This window comes from Bradysia coprophila, chromosome IV, assembly GCF_014529535.1.
Source record: "Bradysia coprophila strain Holo2 chromosome IV, BU_Bcop_v1, whole genome shotgun sequence".
Classification (NCBI taxonomy): Eukaryota; Metazoa; Arthropoda; class Insecta; order Diptera; family Sciaridae; genus Bradysia; species Bradysia coprophila.
In genome coordinates, this window is record NC_050738.1 from 4,549,786 (window position 1) to 4,574,737 (window position 24,952).

A 24,952-nucleotide genomic window follows, 5' to 3' on the forward strand; every position below is an offset into this window, starting at 1 on the left:
TCGCTGCGTCATCTATTATCGACATCAACGATGTAATTAAGTGATGATCTCAGTTATCAAGGTTTATAGAACAAAATGCATACCACAACTGATGAAGTAAAAGATTATGTGTTCTATGGAAATTATCGAATTTTTAGTCAGGTGGAACTGAAGTCGCATGTCTTAAGTAAATCTTTTACTTCTTTTGATGAAATATTTTCAACATACGAAATCTGCTACTCTTTTAGTTTTATCAAACATTATACCAGCTAACACTAACCAGAATAATTGACTGTTTCGGTTGTCGTTGGTGATAACAGATGTAATGTTTCTACCGATTTTGATTTAGCTTTCTTAACATTTCTGAAGTTTCTACTGCTAAAATGTTTTATAAATTTTGGTTGTCTTATCATGGCATGTCACTCAATTTTAGAAAAACGCCAAAAGCGCAACTAATTTCGGTTACTTTTTGAATAATTTTGTTGATTGGAAAAGGCGAAAAGATCAACACAATCAATTAAATATGGACTTAAAAAAAATCTGTCTGGAGGACATGGTTTTTTCCTGACAGTACCAGTAATAATCACAATCACCTTTCACATTGAGTTTAATGCAAAGCCCGAAATTTGTGTTTTTCTCTTCTGCCAACATTATACTGTAAATTATAGCAGTTTGAGGATTGATTTACATAAGTATAATTGCAAGAAAGGTTCAATTCAACTAGCTTTTGTGTACTCAGGTGATAGATACACATTCAGAACTTACACACACCTTTTTAGCTTCTTATTAGTACACATCAGTAGTATAGCGATTAGTGAACAAACTGGAACTATTCGTGTGAAATTTGTCGATCCGAGACAAGGACGATGTCGATGATCACACAAGAATCCGTTCTGTTTATTTGTCCAGGCTCAATATAAAAAAAAATCTTTAAAAAAACGGCAGGTTACGTTGATAGACTTCAGTGTCCATTTTGCAGTATTATTTATTCGTGTAACATATACTCGAAATCCCCTATACGCGCATCTGTTACTAGTTCTATCTACTGATTACAACATCACGAAAGTCGCTAAAATTTATGTTCTGCTTCATAACTTTTCGGTAGTAAGACTGGATTGTAAATGTATTACAATTTCCTCAGGTAATTCAGCATTTTGACGGTATCGTATCTCTGTTATCTTTTCTTTCAGTTAACTAAGTAAATGAAAAAAAAAATCAATTGCTTTATTACTCACATTTCCTTGGAACGAGCGAATGTGTTAGATAAGACTTTGTCAATCCCACCTTAAATACAGTGACATAGAAAAACATGTTGGTAAACATTTATTTATTGAACTGACCTAAACAAACTAGAAATATGGGAGGAAACAGCTGAACATATTATCAGTTTGTACGTACGTGGTTTGTCTTCTCCACAGTCAGTCTACAGATAATAGAATTAGCTTGTTTCCGCAAAATATTTTTTTTTAATCGGATAGAAAGGGAAGCACAAATTCAAATGTTCGCGAAAATGTTTCTATAATGCTTAAGTAACTGACCCATATTTAAGAGTGGCTTGATGAAAAACATCATTACTGGAAACACAATGAATCGACTAGCCGAAAAGACTTTACTATTACAACAAAAGATGACGGGACGGGTAAATAAAAAGTGTTAAATACAGTGAAAATACAAACGAAAAATTGCCAGACAACAAAAAGAAAACACTAAAAACCACATAAAACGTAATGGATCAGCCACCCGAACCGTCAACATCGAAAGGGAAACCAATATCCGAGTTACATTTTAACGCAATAAGCAATGCGAATAGCTTTCGAAGTAATAAATCGACCAATGACCAAACGAAACTATTACCAACGAACCAGAGACCTGTCATAACGCCAACCTCTCAGCAATCCTCACATACAAATGGAGGCCATAAAGGTAATAACAGTTCGTCCGAAGGACCGTCAACGAGTCCCAGCTCATCTACTAGTCCAGTACTATCACCAATTACTTCACGTCCGAAACACCATCACAGCACGAGGTCATTACGTTCAGGTTTGTGTTCTCGTCGCGCCTCATTCTGGATGTACAATTTTCTATGTTATAATTGGGATATGTAGGAGCAGCTTCAGCGATGCATCAACAAGGCAATGCAACATCTAGTCCAATGGTAGCACATGCTACACAACCATTCCTATCCAGAACCGGTTCATATGTGTTTAGTGATGCAGGATCTGGGCGAATGTTTTCGGATGGTATGTCGGTGCGGTCATTAGCATCGATTGGAATGGGCTCGACTGACGGGAGGAAAATGGTGATTCGTAGGGTGCCTAATTCGCCTACGGAACTGCTGAGTATTGTGAATCAAAGGTGAGTTTCTTGTGAAGATGCCTCCAACTTCCAAAATTATATTCCACAAAGAACGATATGATTTGGGTCAGTACGACACACGAGCTACTTAATTTTACTGATCAAATTCAAACGTCTTTGTTCGTCATTGCATTAATATTTTGTGTGTATTGTATGAGAGAGCATCCAAATTTAAAGCTCCTTGAAAAAAGCTACATCATTGCAACAGCTATTCTTCATTAAAAGCCATTGTGTTGCCAGATCTAAGAAAGTAAATTTTTCTGAGAACGGATGCAAAAATATAATTTTAAATTTACCGTGGCAGTTGTCAATTCCATTCATAATTTTCAAAGCTGATGTTTTTTTTCTCTCACTCCACATACACAAAGCATGACCGTATTTTCAATTGAGGAAATTATCATACATACATATATGAGCGTACATATGAATTGTATATTGCAAATGAGCAATTCGCTAAACAGCATTCACTGGCCGGGATGTTTTATTGGTTCTATATGTAAATTTGTGAAAAAATGTTTATAATGCAGAGGAGGTTCATTAATAGCAACAAATTGCATAATAAAACCTTTTGCATATTTAGCTAGCTCGGATAATTAGACGGTAGAGAAACAAGAAAATGGATTAATTTTCCTGATTTACACGGGCAGTTAATTGGATGCTTTTTTTGTCCACAAACATGAATGTTTTATCGATTTATGAGACATTAATCGTGTGGTAAACGATAGAAATTTGTTGTAAATTCTGTAATTTGAATATTTTTATTGAGATTCGATAGTGAGACTGAGATATGCTATTTCTTAACCGATGAAAATGTAGCGTTGGAGTTTTTCTTTTTGTATCTCGGATTAATTACAGTTTTAAGTTTTTCTAATTTTAAGTTTTCTTCGAATTATTAGTCAAAAACAACTACTTAAATTCTCATTTTTACAATCCTTCACTATTCATAAGAATACTTTAGTTGGACGAAAGCTCTACAATAATTCTGACACAGTTCCGAATCATCTTTACTCCTAATGTTCAGAGGTACTTCATTATACATCTTCATTCCATGAAGCATCAAACTATGCGTTGATAACCCGTTAGAAATATTCCTCGAGTCAACCCCTAGTTTGTATCGAACATAGACTAATTCAATCTAATATTCTTCCTGTCTTTCGAACTCCACCAATAAAATGTGGACTCTCCTCAATCTTCTATAACATTTTTCAGACTCTCAGGCAATTTGTTATTGACATATTAGCCCACAAATATACAAAAGCATATGTTTAAACAAGTGAAGTAGTAGATTGTGTTAACAAAATCTCAAGGTAATGATTAATTATTATAATTATCTGATGACATTTGCAGTAGTTTTCAGTTTCATGGACTTCGCAAACAGGACGTGGACATTGTTTTTTTCATTGATCATGTACCATTAAGCCACTGCTTTCGGCTTGGTCTTCACACTTCTACTATTGATTTAACCGGTTGAAAATACTTCGATAATTGAATTATTTACTGTCGTGATACTCTTGTCGTCTGTAGAAAAGTAAATTTCATCTCATGTTTACATTTTTAAGGTGATATCTTCACTTTCTCCATCGTTTTTGGCTTTTTTCCCAATAGTAATATTACATGTCACACTGTTATCTGAATTATCCGCCAATAATCCACTAATGTAGACGATCTATGTCAAATGTAAATGCATCTGACTGAAAAATGATTATGGTCGCGAGAGCGATATTTTTTTGGAACGCCACATAATGTCAGATCAAAAGTCCTTTTGAAGTTATGTAAGAGCGTCAGCTGAAGCATAGCGTTAACATTATACCTTATCCGCAGAAAGTTGTTGTTCTTTTTGATCGTTACTTGTTGCTGTGCCAATTCGAAACTGAATATTTAATTCGATCTTTTCTTTATTTAATTTCTGATTAATAAACCGCTACTGTTCACATGCATCTGATTTTCCCACAGTGCTCACTGATCCGTGAAAAATACATCTTCGAAATTTATAGATTTATGTAATCGAAGATTAAAAATTGAAGTCACATGTTCAAAGATACTTGTTGATAGACAATAGATTCGATTATACCTTGTTAACATTTTGATTGTTTTCTTTCATCGTTTGTTTTCTGCTTATTTCCGTTTCACGTAAATAAAATGTATTGACCGCACGAGTGTCATCCGATAATTGTATAGATCCCCGCCAGTGAATAATTTTCCATAAAAAAAACATTCCATAAATAAAACGTCTAATTAAGCCATAAAAAATGAGGTTCAAAAAGCAAACAAACGAATTAAATCATCTAAAATGTGCTAATTAATGTTGAATGGAAATATCGTTAAAGAATTAACAAATAAATTTCATGTGTCAACACATAATATTACATCCATAAATCATATCCACACATTTTATTGAACATTTCGAAATATGGGAAACACAGCATAACGAACTGCATAGTAATTGGAGGCAACCTTCTTCTTTTTTTGATTAATATTACAATTATGCTACAATCAGCATCTAATTGTATTGAAATATTAATTGTTAATTCATGTCTCCTCCAACTTCCCATGGTCTAGGTTTGCATGTTTCCTGAATTTTCGAAGGTACAAATCAGCTGAAACTTTCCGCAAAAAACCACTTCATCTGGAGAGTGATTACGGCATCAATACTCTTTCCTCTATTCTATGTCAACTCTACCGATAGAGATTCACTGGGAGATGTCGCTGCAACAAAGCCAAAGTCTTGAAGAGAGTGGTTAGAAAAAGCATTGCATATCCTTTTTTACACTCATCCCCCAGCTGATATAGGACCGAATAAAAAACTGTTTACTGTTCTGTAGTCCTGAGATTATGTTTTATTCGATGATATTAATGAATTTTCTACTTCTAAGATCAAAAGAAGTAGTAGATTCGATAAATTAATGATATGCTTAAATAATATATTGAATTGAGACGGTACCTCTAGTGAAAAGTAAATGAATCTTCATATTCTATGTTAAGCGGTGTTGTTCATTCAAAGTTTTAAAGTTTTTGCCTTGAAGAAGTGGAAAGGTTGTGGAATTTAACGTATTGCTTTGTTCTTGTTTGCTGTTCTGCAGGCAACAGAGTTAAACTGTTACAGACAGCTGTCATCTGTTATCGACAACGACAAGCTCTAACTGATGAGGTCTTATATAGCAAAAGCATGTTCAAAACAAATTAAGTAAAAGTTTTCTGAAATCGATCTCTTAAAATCTTCGATCAAATGAAGTAGTAGTTTGAATAGTAAAACTGTTAATATGCTTGCCGTCTGTGACAGGTTAATGCTTGAGGTGGGTTGTGATTGACGATAAAATCTAAATACCACAAATGTTTGTATCGTCCTGAGGCCTGAGCTTATAGTCATTTTTTATAGGAGATTTCTCTGTATTTAGTAATCTAGGAAGATAGTCCACTTTTAACGTTCCTAATTCTAAATGCTTATGCAAACTCTACTGGCTATGATTATTATTGGCGCCAGTATGAAAAAAGAAATAATTTTCCTAATTTTTCTATTTCTTCATATTGTTTGTAAGACATACCTCCTTTAGTAATGACGAAATCAATACGCATGCTCCCAATATTATATATATAATCATCAACAATTCGCTTGACTTAAAATTTATATAATAAGATCGCGACCAAGAAAACATCTTGTAGACTATTTACCAAATTACTTATCACAATTAACAGAAAAATGTAAACTTAACTTGATATATATTTTAGTATCATTAACGTGTAAGATACAGCCATGATGGATATAAATCAAAATTATCGCAGAAAACTAGAAATATTTATTTCATTCCATGAATCAGTTCTCGTGCAGGCTTTAGAAGGTTAGGATCTCAACTGGTAAATAAATAGAGAGCGACAAAAAAACAGCGGAATAATTTGCATAACTGGAGCTTATCATTATCGCGTTTCAGTTTATAGTATTAATGGACCTGAACAACTTGATTCCATTCAACACTTAAATTTGGTGAATTTAGGGTGAAAATTGAAGCGAAAGTTGATTTTGTCCAATGCGTTACTCTTCAATCGCAGAGTCGGAGGGCACAATGCCACCGAATGCCAGTCAACCCAACCGGCCAATTACAACGAGCGATTACTATAGAAACATGACAACATTTCAGTTTTACAAAGTGTCCAAAACGTAAGTTTCATTGTTCCATCTCACCAAGTAAATTGTGTCAATTTTTATGCAAATACTTTCCTAGCAGTGTTATATAACGAAGACACAAAAATTCAAACATGTGATTCGTGTATCGACTTGCAGTAAATTTATTTTTTAATTTTACTCATTAGTGGAACTGAATCTCATGCGAAGAAATTTAATTGGATTTAGCTCAAAATAGATTTTTTGTTTGCTTTTCAATTTATTATTATAATAACGTGTCATTTGGTGGCAGGTTTTTATAAGACAGTTTGGTTATATACAACAATGGTAATATACGGCGTGCTAAATATAGAGTTCGGATATAAATTCCATGAAAATGCGTCAGTCCAGTCTTGCTTTTAATTTCAGTTTTTGGTAACTGAAAACTTACTTTTCATCCATTTGCGACATATACGAATTAATGTCGGCTTCTTATGTTGCTGATATCTTTGTTTTAGATCAAAAACATAGAGCTGTTTTGTTCGTCTGTTTCCAGCCCTAATTAAATTAACTCCAAAAGCACAAACAAGAATTTAATTTCAATGGTGGCTGATTATCACACGGTGAGCTTGAAAATGTCCATACCTTATGCGTCATGCTCACGAAAAGTTTTATTGATTTTAGTTGAGGAACGCTTTTTAATTAAGAATCACATAAAATTGAAATAAAAAATCTGGTGAAATTTGTGAACCATGTTGTACTTTGAGTAGTGAGTACCGTTTCAACTTTTTTGTCTATAGTCTCACCTTTCTAACGAAGATGACCGATATATGTTTCGACAAGTGTAATTTGCCCCCTAATAAAATCAATAGAAACTTTTCGTGAACCCGACGCATGAGAAATGGATATTTTCAAGCTCATCGTGATCAGTTATTGTAACGACTAAAATAAGTGATGGTCCGAATAATAATGTGTTATAATGAAGTACTGGATTTAAAGATCAATTATATGAATGAAATTCAATATAATGGGACGACAAACTAGTTAACCCTGACAACTGCGAAACCGCCATCCTCGTTCTTATATCTGAATACGGTTGTTTCATGAAAACTACAACAGCACAAGCACCATTTTCAGCTAAAGAAATTTTGCTGGCAAGTGGTGAAAACGCCAACAAGATCCATGTCTTTTGGCCTTTGTCAAGACAAAGTAAATCCAAGGAGGACCAATTCCTTTCTCGGAAGTCAACTAAGGGACCGAACAAACTGTATGAAAATTTACTCTAATGAACACTCAGTGTTCAACACTGACATAATAGTAGATTATTGAACATATCGTCTAAATTATTCATTTTAAATAAATGTTTTTTACATATACAAGGATGCAATACAAGCAAATACTTATGTTCAGAGGGGAACACGGCAAAATATTAGGTTCTTAGATAATTCAGATTAATTTAGATTAATGACGCTTCGATGTTTTAGTTCATTTCACAAACGGTTTCTTTTCTCCAAAGTTCCAATGCCAATGCCAATGCCAATTCCAAATATTGATTATCTTGAGCAAAAAACAAAAAAATTATTATTTGTTGAGAAAATAGGAAATTCCAATAAGAGCGAGTTTGAATTTCCTATTTCTCTTAGAGGTGAAAACAACGTTTTTCATGCGTGTTTTGCCGTTTTTCTCCACGAAACGAAAATATCAATTCGATATAGAATTTTCGAAAACATAAACAAAGTGATAATTCGAATGAGAAAAGTCCTCCCGACGGAGGGAAAGTGCTAACTGTTTTCAACACATATTAGAGTAGCAGATAACAATACTAAGGCTTGATTTCCACTTACCATTTCGTTTTGCCTCAGTTTAGTAAGCCACGGCACTTTTATATTGTTTAAAGAATAAACGGAGAGAAAACGAAGTGTTTTTTCGTAAGTGGAAATCAAGACTAAGTAAAATCTACTTTGGTCATTCCTTTAAATGACTTTTTAGCAAAAAATCCTTGCTAGATCGAAGTAATTTATCCGGTAATTAGAGTGGTGAAAAAAATAATCGCCACCCAATTTTAGCAAAAAACTTTAATATTTACGACCTCGTCGAACTCAGCCCCACGGTGTTTTTCGGCTCCAAAGTTTATTCTTACATTCATTGGATTTTTCATTCAAATTCCAATAATTTGAAAATTCAAACGGTTTTCCAATGTGATTTATTTTACCAGATTTAAGTCTCCTATTCCCTCAACCTCACACGACCAACTTATCATCAATATTGTTATCGAACTTCTTGGACTGTAATACACCGCAAGATCTATTTGCCGGTTATTTAAACCGGATAAATAAACACGAATTATATCTCAATTAGCCTCGACGCGATTGTCAACAATCTAAAAGTTCGCAATTTTAACTAAAAAAAAGTAAATTTCGTGAACTAAACTTAATTTTGTTTTTTTAAACTCGCTACATACTTTTTATGTTTGCCAACGAAAAAGAAAACATGTTTATGGCTTCAATATTCTGAATATGATGATTATGTTCTGTACAAATTCAGCCAAAGCTAAATATATAGCGCTAATAGCTTCAATGGTTTTGATTCAACCAAGTCGTTCATATTACGTAAATATCTGTAACAATTTATTAGTGTTGTCATTAGCATGCAGCGAAATGAATTCGCAAACATTTTCATTTGGTTACCATCTTTCCATCTCAGATGACCGTTTTCGAGATCGATCAGTTACGTGTGTTTCAATGTAAATATGTAGCATCGATCGCACACTCTGTCTGGATCGATAAATAGCCAGCAAAAAATCAATTATATTCGAAAATTAAATATTTGTAGTTGGTTATGTCTTTCTATTGATAGATTACGTTCTCTATGGCAGTAAAAATCAAATATTCGAAAATTTATTGACTAAGTCGAATGGATTGATCAATAAATGTTTTAAATTGTTGTAATAATACCAATAAACCAGTGTACTTATACACCATGTGACTGGTGAGCACATATTTAATGAAGTAGGGTTCTAGTGAAATGACGAAGCGTAAAATGGACTATCGATGAGCTGGACCTAATATAATTGAATTAAAACCGATAGATTCATTAGAAATATTCTTGAAATGTTTACTCAATTTACAATAACTTCGAGTGAACATTTCACATCAGAAAAGGGCAAAAATAAGCGGATAGTTCTAACTCATGTTAAAACTATTGAAGTAAAAGATTTGTCAGTTTAGAAAATTCATTTAGTAAAAAAATTAACAAACACGGTATTTGTAGTGGTGATATTCCTTGTCAACTTTGAAGGGATAGTAATACTTCGCGACGAATCACTAGAATAGTCTCAGAATGTTAAATGATTTGGTGATTGCAATTTACACACTCAATTGAAAGTAGCAACAGCTTTACATAAGTAGTTATTGATGTTGTATGTGACTTTCTAAGACAGCTTGAACACTCCGACGTTCAAATCTTACCAATGCGATTCATTTTTCAATCACATCCTCATCAAACAAGTAATTGAATAAATGGTTTCTTTAAACTTACAGACCTGTTGACCATGATGACGATGACGAGAGTTACGGTGGCTTGTCTGAGGACTCTGATACAGCACATCTGAAGCCAAGACGCCAATATTGGGCCAATAAAATGCAATTCGTGCTGGCGTGTATTGGCTACTCTGTGGGTAATTTCATTCTTGATTTTGAACACACCATCAGTGCCGACATTGAGCGCCATTTTCTATTTAGGTTTGGGCAACGTTTGGCGCTTTCCATACCTTTGCTACAAATCGGGCGGAGGTAAATGTTGAGAATCAATTTTTTGTACAATTTTTTGTTAGTCTACGTCACTGCATGCGTTAATTAAGCACACACATAACCAGTCTAAATGATGCATTATTCTAGAGCGCGCAACCGTTTGTGGACTTATCAAACTAATTAGTTTAATCGAAATATAAGTAATGTGCGGCGGACATAACCATTTTTCTAGTTCCAATTCAAAGATGTCATCGAAAATATTTTTTTTTCTCGTCAATTAAATTTCCCACACATCGCATCATTTGTCATCATCGCGCATTTTGTCCACCTAAATATTCTAAACGATCTCAAAAAATGTCTTGATTTCGACATTAGTTGTACGTCATAGCCTAAATATAAGCCTGTATTAATATCCGCTCAACAATACATGAGTTACGAAACTATCAGAAGATTTCATAAATCTCCATAATGTGTGCCATATAAATACTCGTGTACACGATCTTAGACTTGGGTATTATATATACCATTATGTGTGCAACAATACGAAAATTACTTATTGCCGCTCTTTTTGTTATTCAAATTTCAGTGGTACGGTGTCAATTTTCTCCATTCTCACATTTTTGATGATTTGACCAATTGCAATCATTTTCACTTTCGTTAACGAATCTGTTTCGTTGCAGGAGTGTTTTTAGTACCTTATTTTATCATATTGGTGGTATGTGGGATTCCAATGTTATTTATGGAACTAGCGGTTGGTCAATATACCGGAAGAGGTCCGATTGGAGCGATAGGACAATTATGTCCACTGTTTAAAGGTAAGTTTAAATGACAACTTAAAACGTTTTGAGACTGCTATGCATTCTTGACGTCGTCTTATATAAAAACATTTTTGTTGAAAAAAATGAAGTAAAAGATTTTGCATGAAAATGCTTAAATCAAACGAAGTAACAGATTCGATAGCTGTACTGTTTCTAGGGTCGACTATAAATATATCAATGATGATAAAAAACCTTCGTAGAAACAGCGCCCAAAACTCGATTTTCTCATTTTCATGTCCCAAGAATGAAAAGATGTTTGGTTCATGTAACCGCCTCCTAGAAAATAGACGAAAAGTATAGAAAACTAAGACAATTTCATAAAACAGGCACTAGAGTGTTTCCGATAGTTGCCGCCTGCAGGTAATGATTGTCTTTTTCACAAATTAGCCTCGGAAACGTGTAATAACATCACTAAAGGAGATTGTTTGCTAAAAGTGCTTTCACTCATCTATATAATGTTATACATTTCGTTGACAGAAAAATGTGTTGCAATTCTAAATTGCAGAGCATTACCTGCACGCATAACCTTTTTTTTACATAAAAAACCGCTCGGTTCGACTGTAAATTGTAATGAGAACGAGCATCAAATCTAATACGATCCAATTGTGCTGATTACGCAAAATATGCTACTAATTGGATCTGTTTAAGTTCGATTAATTTTTATCTGTTCCTCAATTGAACGGTAAAGTTTGCTAATCATCTTTGTTGAATGAAGCTTTTGCAGACAAAAAAGCGAACGTCAAATGAACGACGATAAAGGAACGACGATAAATGAACGTTTTAAATTCAAGTGCATTGAGAAAATTTCTATATTTATCTCTCCACTAACATTTATGACATACACACCAGGCTGCATTTATTATCACATAATGCTTTTAAAGCAGTTACAGTGTGTGGTAATCAACGACCTTGACAATTAAATTAACGGACAACATTTTGATGAGTACCGACATCCGACAGCAATAAATTTATATTAATTTCAATTTCATTTAACTTTTCTACATTCGGTGCGGTGATTTTTTATTCGATGATTGCGTGATAGGTACTTCATTATACCTATACTGTATTGAAGGTACACCTGTTACGGAAGGCGTAATATTTGGTTATTAATTCAGTCAAGATCGGTGACATTTTCCAATACAATTTAGTGCACTTACTGAAAGAATATTATAAACTGATGTATCCTCTATTCCTATGACTCACACTCTTCCTGCTGAAGTTAGCTTATTTTTTTACAAATTTCAATGGCTCTATTTAGGTGCTGGGTTGGCCAGTGTGGTTGTATCATTCTTAATGTCGACGTACTACAGTGTTATCATAGCGTATTCTATTTATTACTTCTTCACATCATTCAAACCCGAAATGCCATGGGTGGATTGTACTCCACGGTAATGAAAATTGTCCCTACGTTTGACCGAAAAAATGTTCCAATAACCCCGTTACTTCTTCTTCAAATGAACAGATGGACAAGTCCTGACTGTTGGATACCCGAACGTTTAGCAGCAAATATGACGAGACCACTAAATTCCCGTAAGTAATTTATAGAGCAAAAAAATCCACTTTTGCGCTGTGTGTCTCTACTCAAAATTTACTTTTACAGGCACTCCGTCCGAAGAGTTTTTCGAGTAAGGGAAATAGATTGTCCATTCCGATGTCGATTTTCTTGATGATTTTTCTCTTTCATAGAAACAAAGTCTTACAAATTAGCAGCGGTATTGAACATCCCGGTGGTATGAGATGGGAATTGGTTGCTTGTTTGGTATGTGCGTGGATTCTGGTCTATTTTGCAATATGGAAATCGATAAAATCTTCAGCAAAGGTACACTGAATTCCATCCTCGTCAATCTTATTATCTTATACAATGGCTTTTAAAAAAGGTACGATATGTAACGGCAACACTACCCTTCGTTCTGATTATCATCTTCCTCGGACGAGCACTCACCCTTGACGGGGCAGAACTTGGCCTGCGATATTTTTTCCAACCGAAATGGGAACTTTTGGGCAACGCTAATGTGTGGATTAACGCAGCGGCTCAGAACTTTAACTCTATGGGCATAGCATTCGGATCGATGATCTCGTTTGCTTCCTACAATAAGTACAATAACAACTTCCTTCACGACACATTGGCCGTTTCTTTTGTCAATGCCATTACCAGCTTATTGGTTGGAATATTTGCATTCGCTACGCTTGGCAATATTGCATTGGAGCAGAATACATCAGTGGAAGATGTGATCAGTGATGGTTCGTTTAATAAATTGGTTCATAGCACACGTCTGATGACTAACGTTACAAATTGATGGTTATTCTAGGCCCTGGACTTATATTTGTCGTTTATCCCCAAGCCATGGCAAAAATGCCTATTGGACAGTTTTGGGCCGCGCTGTTCTTCTTCATGCTACTGTGTCTCGGATTAAACAGTCAAGTAATGAATTTCGGCGCACGTTACATCTTGAGACGACCCATAAAATTGTGACTAATTTACAGTTTGCAATCGTCGAAGTGGTTGTTACATCCATTCAGGACGGCTTCCCGAACTGGATTAAAAACAAACTCGTCTATCACGAACTGCTTGTACTGATGGTTTGTGTCGTGTCATTCTTCTTTGGACTGCCAAATCTGATACAGGGCGGAATATATTTCTTCCAACTGATCGACCATTACGCAGCATCGATATCCATCATGTTCTTGGCATTCTTCCAGATGATAGCAATCACTTGGTTCTATGGTGTTCGCCGATTATCGAAAAATATCAAACAAATGACGGGAAAGGGACCGTCATACTACTTCCGATCGTGTTGGCTCGTTGTTGGACCGCTTTTGTTGATTGTAAATTTTTTCTCTTTTTTTTTTGGAGCCTAAGAACTTTCACGAACCCATTGTCTTTGCAGAGCTTATGGATTTTCAGTTTGATCAATTACAAACCTCCGACATTCCACAACGGAAAATATACATATCCGGGATGGGCTCACGGGCTTGGATGGTCGCTAACAGCTGCGTCATTAGTGTGTATACCCACATACGCTTTAGTAAATATTATTCGAGCCGAAGGTGACACATTTTTAGAGGTAAGTCAATAAATCGAATATATAGCAGAGCAGTGCATTGGAGTGCACATGATTCCATTTTATCAATGTGCTCAGCATTGATAAGTCAACCAAAACTATGGTGGATTTGACAAACAAAGCTACGCTAATCTTTATTAGAAACTGTCTTTTTGGCTGGATTTTCTATTTTTATCCGCTGAAGGTTTAAAGAAATTCAAATATTGGAATTGAATTTGTCAGTCATAGAAACAGATTACATGACATGACTGCATGAAAAAATTCGAGTTTTGATAGCTGTTCACCCTCAGTTATCTAAGTGGTATTTTTGAACTACTGAAATTTTGGCTTCTTCTTTCTCCCCGAGATAACAAAGAATCTTTGTGGCCACAAGTCTTCATTTCGTTTCACTCCAAAATTATTTACAGACTTTGCAATAGTTATTTGTTCACCGAGGAGGAAAAGTTGAAAATTTAGTTTCGATAGTGTTGTTTGTAGCCTGAGGTGAGCGTAGCGAGTCACACAAGAATATGAAATTTTCAACTTTTTTCCCGAGGTCAACACAACATTTTTTCCAGCGTTACAATAGTACCACTCTTTTAGTTCCACTTTTTTCCGTAAAAGGGAAAAAGTGGAACTGTTGTAACGCTGCATATATGCAACGTTACAACAGTTCCACTTGTATAAGGAAAGTGGAACTAAAAAAGTGAAACTATTGTAACGCTGCATATATGCGGCGTGAAGATAGTTCCACTTTTCCTTTTACGAAAAAAGTGGAACTAAGAGAGTGGTACTATTGTAACGCTGGTACATTTTTTACAACAAAGACCCCGAAGTTTTAGGTGAGGTGGGAAAATGACTATTTTCTCGTCTGTGTTGTGAAAAAACTACTTTTCATCCAATTTTTTGTACGATAAATGTCATTTCCGTAATTTCAGAAACTAAAAAACACAACGCAGCCCAACATATACGAATGTAAGATTTGCGGCGAACATCATTGCGAGCATGATTTCCCCGAAGACCAAAGTGTTCAAGAAATGGCACCGATTATGCCAATTGTTCGGCCACAGAATATCGTCCTGCAACCACCACCGCCAGGCAACCGAGCGAATACCACCGCAAATCACGTTACTGCCGATGGTAATCAAAATAACCGAAACAATGAAACTCAAGACCAGTAAATTTAATATGGAACTAAATCCTCTGGCACTCTTCCACTTCAATCAATTTCCCAAAATATATGCTGTTCTGCAATGGAAGAGTGTGTGACTAGGTTTTTTTAGTATAAGTTATTACAGAAAGGAAAAGAGGCTGCGCGTGAGTTAATTACCATTTTCTATTTGCGAGCAGGTGTGTTGATTAAGGTTGTGAAAAAATAAGAAAATTTTTGAGTCGAGCGATATAAATCTCTGAAGCCCAATTAATTTATTGTTCTGAAGAAGAAGACAAAAGAATTGTAAAAAAAAATCATCCGAAATGTGAGCTCAATAAATCGATTGTAAACGAGAAAGAGGACGTTAGTCGATTTTTCATATTTTATCAACGTCATGCAGCTGATCGAAAAGATTCTCGTCATTATGACTGAGAGAAACTCTTTTTTCATGCCTTGGGCGAGGGCAAAACCACTCTTTTGTGATTAACATGGTTAATCAGTTAATCTGTTAATCAGCAACATGATTTTTGTGAATACGCACGGTTAATCAGTGATTTATCATAATTAACCACCATATTATACGATTAATTATAGTTTTGCGACGATTCGCCCGGTTCAGCATTTCATCACTGATTCGTCATCATGTTAATCACGTCAATAAAAAAAGAATGGTTTGCCCCCTCGGCCTTGGGCCTTGGAATTTTTCACGTGCCCTCAGCATGAAAAGTTGTATGCGTATCTGTTGTTGACGGTGTAGACACTTTCACTTCGTTCTGGCTACAACTCACGAAATTACCGAATATCTACCATCCACAACAGATCCGTAAATAGCTAAATAACAAAGGCGTGAGCATTATTAAAACGGTGAGGTGCGATTACAGTTGAACGACGTAATAGATTTCGTATCAATTCCCTTCAAACTCAATAGTTGTTTGTTTACCAAGGGAAGAAAATAGGAAATTCCAACCTGAGCGATTCGCAGCTCTCACTCGTCTTTCATTTCCTATTTTCTTCCAGAGATAAACACAATTTTTTTCATGTGTGCGAGGTAGAGTAAGGACTTTGTTCTCACATTAATGGTTCATCAAGCGAGTCGCCACCTGTCATCGATGGGTTTTGATCTGTTACCTGAATCTATTTGTTACGCCGATTTTCAAAACAAAAAACAAAGGTGACAGTTCGGGAGACAAAATGTTTATTTTCTCCATAGTAAAAACAAGAGAAAAGAAAATAGACATTTTCTCCCCCAAACTGTCATCAGTCGAAGCGTCAACAAAACACATGACCTTTTGAGTGTATGTATGAAAAATAAAAATAAGTTGAATTAGACCGACAATCAATCAAAGTATAAACCAGGTACGGTGTGAGTGTGCTGACGAGATATCAAGTCCTAGTTTCATTACATTAATCGAGAGTCAGTTAAAACGCAAGGCTGATTCAGCAGTTGCCAGAACCGTTCGAACTGGTGAAAAAATCTGGTTTTTGGACGTTCGCAATTTTGTGGAAATTTTGGTCAATGTTTTGGAAATTTTAGAAAAAATTTCTAAAGAAAATTTTCAAAAATAGGCCCTGCCCATAACTGGGTGGTGGTAAGTGGCCAAAAGTCGAAAAATGGGGTTTCGTAGTCTGGATTTCATTTCCGTAAGATGGCGAGGACACTGGTCGTTGGAAAGCTGAGGTCGAGTACTCCCGGGCAAATATTACCTTCAAAAAATTTGATGATAAACTGCCGAAAATATGACCTCCAGAAAATTTCTCAGAACCGATGGAACCTCGGTGAACTTTGATGAGGGCTGTGACCTCATTAATTTAATTATTTGATTAAATTATTATTTATTATGAATGTGGAGGACGTCAGCTTTACAGCGATACCAATATGTAGTAGTTTGTCGGGGTGGAACACACAGTTTTTATCTGTTTGGTAGTCACGTGTATTGTCGTTAATGTGTTGTCACCCATATCAAATGTAAATATTGTTATCTTAAGCTTAATCGTATTGACATTTGTCGAAGGATTCATTTCCTTCTTGTTCTTTGATTAATAAAAATGGATTGAATTGAATTGAATTTGTTGAAGTTAATATTTGCCCCAAGAGTACTCGACCTTAGCTTTCCAACAAACCCATATACGCCAGTATCCTCGCCAAGGATACTGGGTCCTGGCCACTATACGGAAATGAAATTCGGTCTGCGAAACTCAATTTTTCAACTTTTGGTCACTTACCACCAGCCAGGTATGGACGATAAAAAATATCTGAGACTGGTCAGTCGAAATGCAAAAGAATTCCTCTATTTAATTTTTGGATTAACAAACGCAATCATCAAACATTTTAAATTTCCGCGCCATAATCTATTTCGCCCGTCTCTGTTTGACAGCATAAATTTGTACACAGATGGCGTCCGTATCGTCCGTCTCGCTGCACATCAACGATGGCCAAATCAATGTATATTTAAATGCAGACATTGCTTGATGCTAAAGTTGATATTGTTCCGCGCAAAATTTTGTTCGTCTAAACAATTCACCGTTTCAAACAAATAAAACGAATCCTGTGGATTTAAAAGGTTCGCTGAAGCATTATTTAATAAAGAAAGTAAGTTATTTGCTGCAGATTTTGTGTAAATGTGCAATAAAGAGTGGAATATGTGAATGCGCTTGTCGTAAAACCGATAGAATACAATGGCGTTGCTTGGAAATAATTTTTTTCTTTGATAATTCAATTGCGATTCTCCTATGTCCATTGCAGGCAACGATGGTTAAAACGAGCAAAAAGGAATCGCGCAGGGATAAATCCGAAAGTTCTGGATCTGAATCGTCTGAAAAGGAAGATTATATCGTTGAAAAGATTCTGAATCGACGCGTTAAAAATGGAAGGGTAAGTCAGACATAACCGCACTTTTCCGCCAACAAATACAAAAAAAATTTGTGTGCAAAATTTAATGCCGGTTTTTCGTTCAGGTGGAGTATTTCTTGAAGTGGAAAGGTTTCTCACACAACGATAACACCTGGGAACCGGAGGACAATCTCACCTGTCCTGAATTGATCAAGGCGTTCGAAGAAAACCGACAAAATGATTTAAGGGAAAAGGAGAAAGACGGCGACAAAAAGAAAAAAGACGGCGATGAGCCTGTAAGTACTGTTGTGTTGTGCATCGTCAGTTTTTAATTTTGTTTAAATTATTTTTGTGCAAACGTTTCCATTTTGCTTGTTGTTATCACAAAGGTAATTTTGTATCCAATGTCGCTGGTTTCGTCTTTCATAAACAAAGAAAGAAAAATGTTTTCGCTTCGAACGATGTCATTTTTCCGCTTTGGATACCGAGTCTTGTAAAGTGTTTGCTCGGATAAATGACAACGAATTCAAAATTGTTTCTCGGTTGGAAAGTTGCCGTGTACATTGTTGTCTACATTGTTAAATATCGAATGACGACACGAGCATGAAAACTGTCACATTAATTCGCGTCGTCGCTTCTTCGAATTGTTTCATTTGAATTTCCGTGGGTGTAGATACAGCGGGTAATGGTCAAATAGTTAAGTAAATAATCAGATCACCTCAATGCTTCTACCGGTAAATTTGTCAATTTTTCTGAGCCAATTGTTGCTAGCCAGTTGTAAGGTCGGAATTCGGATTTTATTAATCACAATCACGCGACCGGGCGGGGAATTGATGCGGAATCCTGGCTACCGGGAGATTTTTTTTCGCAAAAAAATTGGATTCCGGGAAATCGAGTCTTTGGGATAAAATGCGGTGTTTCTGGTAACCAAAAATTTAGTTTCCGGGAAATCAAACCGTCCCCGAACAAACCATCGAAAAATGTATGGATCGAGAAGTCAATGCAACTTTTTTTGATTACCGGGAAATTTTGCCTCAGTTACCAGGAAGAGAGCATTATTTCCACGCTTGCATGTCTTCGCCGAACAAAGACTGGGAAATGTATAAACCGGAAAGTCAGCTTTATGTCTTAACCTGTTGCGCTTCTATTGAGAACAATAGAAACCATAACGTTTCGGCATGTCTGGCACGGGTGTCACTCGTTATAGTCGCGCGTTACCGGGAAATTTTTGACTTGGCTAACGCAATGACCTGCGATGCCGACTAAAAAAACCTTATCGAAAATTTCCGATTCCATGACATGCAACTCAACTGTTCATACTTTCCTCTTGACGGTCACAACAGTTATCTATGCTTTTTCGTCTCATTACGTTAGGTGAACGTACCAGTACGTACATTCATGTTTAAAAATTAGTCTCTTCTACACTACGATCTGTCAAAGACTTCCCTTTTGCCTGGTAGATTTTTGTTAAATCAGCAAGCAATAGGTCAAAACATTTTGTTTACTCGTACTACAGGTCTCGTAGGATAGCATTCTTCACGGCAGAGTAAAGTAAACCAGGCACGAGCAGAGGCTGCGAGTACATTCAAATAAGGGGACTAAATCCCGTAACGATCGTTTAAGTATTCTTTTCGTGCATTTGTATTAGTAATCGTTTTGCACCAAAATCAAAGGCCTTCATGCATTTAGATCCCTCGTCAAATCGACTGCTCTTGCCTGGTTAACTTTACACTGCCGTGCATTCTTATACAAATTTTCTTTTTTTGGGCAATGTCTGGCAATTGAATTAATAGGAAATAGTGAGGGTAGAAAGGAATGATCTAGACAGCCTAAGCCGTACGAGCAACCCGTTACTTATCGAGGCTCTTTATTTCGTGTAATAATTCCTCGCTCAAAAATTATGACAAGAAATGGAGATCAAAATGAGAATGTCTTCTCGCATTGCAAAGAATCCATTTATCGTTCTCAGCAACTTGAATTTATCGGTTTTCTATGGATTAAAAACTTCTTCAGGCTATGTGCCCAGTAATGACATGGTTCAGCCGGACCATTACACTTTCTAAGCAAAATGTTTTGAAACATTCAAACACCACTCAAAAAAACTCCCACAACCACGTCAGAACCATTTTCTAATCCATTTCTCTTTTTCCTTTCGACAGAGTTCATCCCAAAAGAAGAAAACCGCCACCAAACGAAAGAACGATAGCGACGATGAATCTGTCCAATCCGAAAAGAGCTCAAAAACGGCCAAAAACAGCAAAAAGGCCAGCAGCAAGAAAAAAGATGACAGTGACGAGGACGACGATGACGACAAGAAGAGCAGCGGCAACGGATTCCAATTGGGCTACTCGCCGGAGAAAATTCTGGGTGCATCAGATTCTACCGGTCAGCTGATGTTTTTGATTCAGTGGAAAAATGTGGACAAGGCTGAATTGGTACCGGCAAAGGAAGCGAACGTAAAGTGTCCGCAATTGGTAATCGCATTCTATGAGGAAAGACTTACGTGGCATTCGGACGATGAAAAATAAATGTCGATTTTCGGTCGATTTAATTTTCGTTTTAAATTTTATAAAAAAGAAAAATTTGTTTGATTTTGATTTAAAAAAAAATTTCCTTCCACACGAATTATTTTTTGTTTGTTTGTTTGTTTGTTTAAGTAAGTAACAAGCATGGAAATAAAAACAAACACATTAATGGGATTGCAAATCGGAGTACAATGTCTAGGGTATTTCGTCCGATAAGTAAAAATAAAAAAGAGAAACACGATGATTCCAATTCAAAAAATATGTTTTTGGTCGTTTTATTGTACCTGTGGTGACGGCATAAATTCCACTAAGTGTTCCCCGAGCCCGAACGCAGCGAGCTGAATCTCAGTTCACGAATTATTTGTACAACAACTGCGACAAGTACAGAAGCACCTATTGTGCGATATGCGTATCGCTGTAAAGCTGAGGCCTTCCACATTCATAATAAGTAATAATTTAATCAAATAATTGCATTAGTGAGGTCACAGCTCTCATCAAAGTTCACGGAGGTTCCATCGATTCTGAGAAATTTTCCAGAAGTCATATTTTCGGCCGATTATCAGCAAATTTTATGAAGTTAATATTTGCCCCAGGAGTACTTAACCTCAGCTTTCCAACGAACCCATACACGCCCGTGTCCTCGCCACCTTACTGAAATGAATTCCGAACTACGAAACCTCATTTTTCGACTTTTGGCCACTTACAACCAGCCAGGTATGGAAGATCAAAAATATCTGAGACTGGTTTTGAGGCCTAGGCACCAAGGCCTAACTAGGCATATATTAAAAGTCCCGGAAAAAATAGCGCCGATTTCGGTCAGTCGAAATTCAAAAGAATCCCTCAAATCATTTCGGTCTGGCCACGGTTGTTGCGGAGACCTTAGACTAATGTATGATTAGTCTAAGATTCTGACTTTGAATAAAATACTGAATGATTGACTGTCGCGGAAACTTCACGGTGGCATACGAGCACTGAAGCGTTCACTGGCTTCATTGTTTGCACATTAAATGTGTGGCCTGGGTCCAACCATTTGGACGAAAGAGAACAGATGTGTTTCAATTGATTGACAAAATTCACTAACAGGAAAGGTGGTTTAAGAAACGAATTTTGGTTTAACAGGAATTGGTTCGATTTACTAGCATCATCTTACATTTACTTAAAGAAAACTCGAGAAAAAATCCAAAATTGACCAAATATATCCTAACTTGAGAGAAAAGAAAGATGAAATGAAAATTCAAAAATGTTGAAACTCTAACCGAATGTCGCAGTTATATACAAAATTTTACACTGTAAAAAGAGTGGGGATAAAATTTCATACAAAATAGTACTCTATTTGGCAGCTGTCGTTAATAGAACTGTTGCTTGAAGTGCGTTGATAGAATACGTCGTCCCGCATACATATTTTCAGAGGATTGTAAAATGCACAGATTTTCTTACGACCCAAATTTTAAGAGGCATCGGTGCTTTGCTGAAACGCATACATTAGGGCGATTTTTAAATACTGGATTTTAGTTTACTTTTGACGATATCTTTCCATCAGAATCCTTTTTGAAAAATGTACGACCGCAATTCAGACCATGAATAGGGTAGCTTTCAACAGAAAATACATTTACTTGTAGCAGTTTGACCGGCTCTGAGAAACGTGAGCAGTTTATGTCAATTTCGTTAAACTGCTCACTTTTCTCAGAGCTGGTCAAACGACTACAACCAAATGTATTTTCCGTTGAAAGCTAACACATTCGTGGTCGGAATTGCGGTCGTACATTTTTGAAAAAGGAGTCTGACGAAAAGGTATCATCAAAAACGAAATATGCCTCTTAAACATTTTTGAAAGTCACTCAAGCTTAACTGAGGCCGTTTATTTATTTATTTATTTATTTATTTATTTATCAACAGTATAAAACCAACTGATATTTATGACAAAAATAGAAATTAAAGATGAAAACAAGAATCATATTCAAACAATTGAAGAAAAAATATTCGTCAAAAAGATAAAAAAAAAGCTGAAGAAAATTCAAAAACAAGAAAAAGAAAAAGAAAAGGAAAAGAGGAAAACAAATCAGTAAATCAAATCATACATTCGCGATAAGACAAAAATATTTGAGCTTCCCGGTAGATATAACTAAACGTTGGACCGACGAACTTCAAGCATGAGTGGTACTCTAAATAGGATACTGTAGGATACACACAACTGTAAAACACTGCAAAAACCCATTTCATTTTTTAGTGTTTTCAGAGGCATACATAGAACAATTTTCTACTGAAAATTAATACGTGAATGTATAATACATACGCCCGCCAGTAACGAAAAAATGTATGCGGAAGCTGCGGGAATGGTTCTTGGTCCAACTTGAACTTGTAGCGTACTAGAGAGTCTCCAGTGAAGATGAACGGGAAAGCTATTTCATATTTATAATATGAACCAAAAAGATGCGTAGTGTTCAGAGACTAATCTTATACCGGAGCTATTTTTGAATGTCTATCTTCCACTGACACTAAATGGATGAAATTTAATCATTTTAATTGCGCTGCGCTGCTGCATAAAACGCTACAAAAAAATGACAAGCGATTCTTTTAAACCGACCTTATCACTTCAAAGTCTCATAGTTTATCGTAGTTGTTTTCAAGTTCCCACACAAAGCACCTAGTAGGGAAATAGAAGTTTTACCACGTCAAATAGAGTAGTATTTTGATGGTGACATTGAGAAAAAGTGGCATGGAAATATTCGCATACTTAAATTAAAGTTCAGTTTCAGTTTTTTTTTCGGTTGAAAACTTCAACTGCTCATATATCATCGTAGATGCGGCTGAACCCCTATGAAACCCTATTTCCCCCGAAAGTACATATGCATATCTAATGACATCTAAAAGTGCATATGTTTTCGGTTTTTAATCGCCCCATATTAGTTACAGCGTCGAGGAATTTTTTGTGAGAGATTTTGGCTCCTAGACACATATAAAAAAGTCCAATGGGAAATGCGTTCGTTTTCGGTCTACAAATTTCACCAAAAAGTGTTCCAATTTCAACAAATGGGGTTTCTTCGGAAAGGGCTCGATGAGGTTAGGAAAATGGATAAAATTTTAGTGAATTTGAAATCAATGAAGAAAATTATTGCAAATTTGCGAGAAAGAGCTAAAAATGCCAAATATGTCAAAAATATCCAAACATTTCATGTAAAAGTTGCCGTTAGAAAGAACTCTGTGAAAGGATAGGATAGGATAAGCTAGGCAGGAAAGCTGACGCTTTCCAAGCACTTAAGCCGCCAATGGACCTGTTATGCATTACCCATATTTTCGATAGATTTTACAATTGTGAGTCGTATGATTTATCTATTAGAACATAGGTGTCGCTAGTAGTTGACAATTTTTAGAATCTATATTGTGACTTACGCATGTGACGTATTAGAACTGTGTTCAGAATTTGTTGTTGTTGTTGTTTTCTTAGAGACCTATTACGGTTGATAGAGCTGACTAGTGGTAACTAACAACAGAGACTAATCATTTACGGAAAAACCCTATGAACTATGTCTGAGACGGGAGTCGAACCCGTGACATATAGGGCGTGGGTCCATCGCTCTACAGATTGAGCAACCTGGACCTGCAACTCTGTTAAAAGTTGGATACGTGATGACCGAGGAGCCTGGTAAAAAAAACACAAAACCAATTTTGGTTCCAATTTCATTTTTATTGCAATCACTTCTATAATTATACATTTGGCATTATATGCTTTGGTAAAAATATTTCAATTTTTTTTCTTCATTTTATTAATTCGGTTAATATAGTAAAATAGTTCCATAATATATATAATGTAAACTCTTCCATTCCGTTCATTCATTCCATTCGAAAAACAAAACCAGAAGAAATTTTTTTGCAATATTTTTTTTTCATTATTTCAAATCGTAATTTGTGTCTTAATTCTAATAATTAATTTATTGATTTTTTTGTTGTTGCTGGTTGTCTCTTCTGTGTTGTATGTATATATGTATAAATATAAATATTATTTTCCTAATTTTTTTTTTCTTTATTTAAATCCATTTTCTTTATATTCAGAGAATCAATTTTCATTTCAATTTTTTTTCAATTTCTAATTTCTTTATCGTATAAATACAAAGTGCCTGTATAGGGGTGGTGATATAAAAGTGTTATTTTGCAGGTTGTTATTTAACTCGTAACAGTACACCAATTTTTTTTGTTTATTAATCTTATTGAAAGGCGAAAAAAAACAACTAAAATCTTAACTGGTAAATGAACTGCAAAGCTAAATTTAAAGATAAAAATTAAGTTGCTGGGTAGAGTGGCTGTTGCGGATAAATAATTCATTTATTTACACAGAATAGAAATGACTAAAATTTGTGTGTAAATGGTAGTGTGGTTGTGGTATGTTAATAATAATGTCTACAATGGTG

The 24,952-nt window shown here is 35.6% G+C and overlaps 2 protein-coding genes across 4 annotated transcripts; both read left to right on the plus strand.

Moving 5' to 3' along the window:
• Positions 1-1,528: 1,528 nt before the first annotated feature.
• Positions 1,529-15,548, plus strand: LOC119085907 (sodium- and chloride-dependent GABA transporter ine). 3 transcript variants are annotated; one of them, XM_037196451.1, is made up of 14 exons: positions 1,529-2,019; positions 2,085-2,334; positions 9,970-10,106; positions 10,171-10,221; positions 10,860-10,994; positions 12,256-12,385; positions 12,460-12,527; positions 12,598-12,622; positions 12,684-12,816; positions 12,875-13,238; positions 13,307-13,419; positions 13,482-13,823; positions 13,886-14,062; positions 14,977-15,548. In XM_037196451.1, the coding sequence occupies exons 1-14, from the start codon at positions 1,707-1,709 to the stop codon at positions 15,217-15,219; spliced, it is 2,481 nt and encodes an 826-aa protein (XP_037052346.1). In that variant the 5' UTR covers positions 1,529-1,706; the 3' UTR covers positions 15,220-15,548. The 3 variants fall into 3 exon arrangements, with proteins under 3 accessions (XP_037052346.1, XP_037052347.1, XP_037052348.1); XM_037196452.1 differs by lacking the exons at positions 1,529-2,019; positions 2,085-2,334 and adding exons at positions 6,081-6,186; positions 6,261-6,487 and having other exon boundaries at positions 14,977-15,256; XM_037196453.1 differs by lacking the exons at positions 1,529-2,019; positions 2,085-2,334 and adding an exon at positions 6,148-6,487 and having other exon boundaries at positions 14,977-15,256.
• Positions 15,549-17,621: 2,073 nt separating this feature from the next.
• Positions 17,622-20,646, plus strand: LOC119085908 (chromobox protein homolog 3-like). Its single transcript, XM_037196454.1, has 4 exons — positions 17,622-17,781; positions 17,935-18,063; positions 18,147-18,317; positions 20,181-20,646. Exons 2-4 carry the CDS (start codon positions 17,941-17,943, stop codon positions 20,547-20,549), a joined length of 663 nt encoding a protein of 220 aa, XP_037052349.1. The 5' UTR covers positions 17,622-17,781; positions 17,935-17,940; the 3' UTR covers positions 20,550-20,646.
• Positions 20,647-24,952: the final 4,306 nt, after the last annotated feature.

What these genes read in the sequence shown, in the direction of transcription:
- LOC119085907 (XM_037196451.1), top strand. Translation starts at nt 1,707, where the DNA reads ATGGATCAGCCACCCGAACCGTCAACATCGAAAGGGAAACCAATATCC. An exon ending in TTGGACCGCTTTTGTTGATT is followed by an intron (nt 13,824 to 13,885) that starts GTAAATTTTTTC and finishes TTGTCTTTGCAG; the next exon opens with AGCTTATGGATTTTCAGTTT. An exon ending in AAGGTGACACATTTTTAGAG is followed by an intron (nt 14,063 to 14,976) that starts GTAAGTCAATAA and finishes CCGTAATTTCAG; the next exon opens with AAACTAAAAAACACAACGCA.
- LOC119085908 (XM_037196454.1), top strand. Translation starts at nt 17,941, where the DNA reads ATGGTTAAAACGAGCAAAAAGGAATCGCGCAGGGATAAATCCGAAAGT. An exon ending in GACGCGTTAAAAATGGAAGG is followed by an intron (nt 18,064 to 18,146) that starts GTAAGTCAGACA and finishes TTTTTCGTTCAG; the next exon opens with GTGGAGTATTTCTTGAAGTG. An exon ending in AAAAAGACGGCGATGAGCCT is followed by an intron (nt 18,318 to 20,180) that starts GTAAGTACTGTT and finishes TCCTTTCGACAG; the next exon opens with AGTTCATCCCAAAAGAAGAA.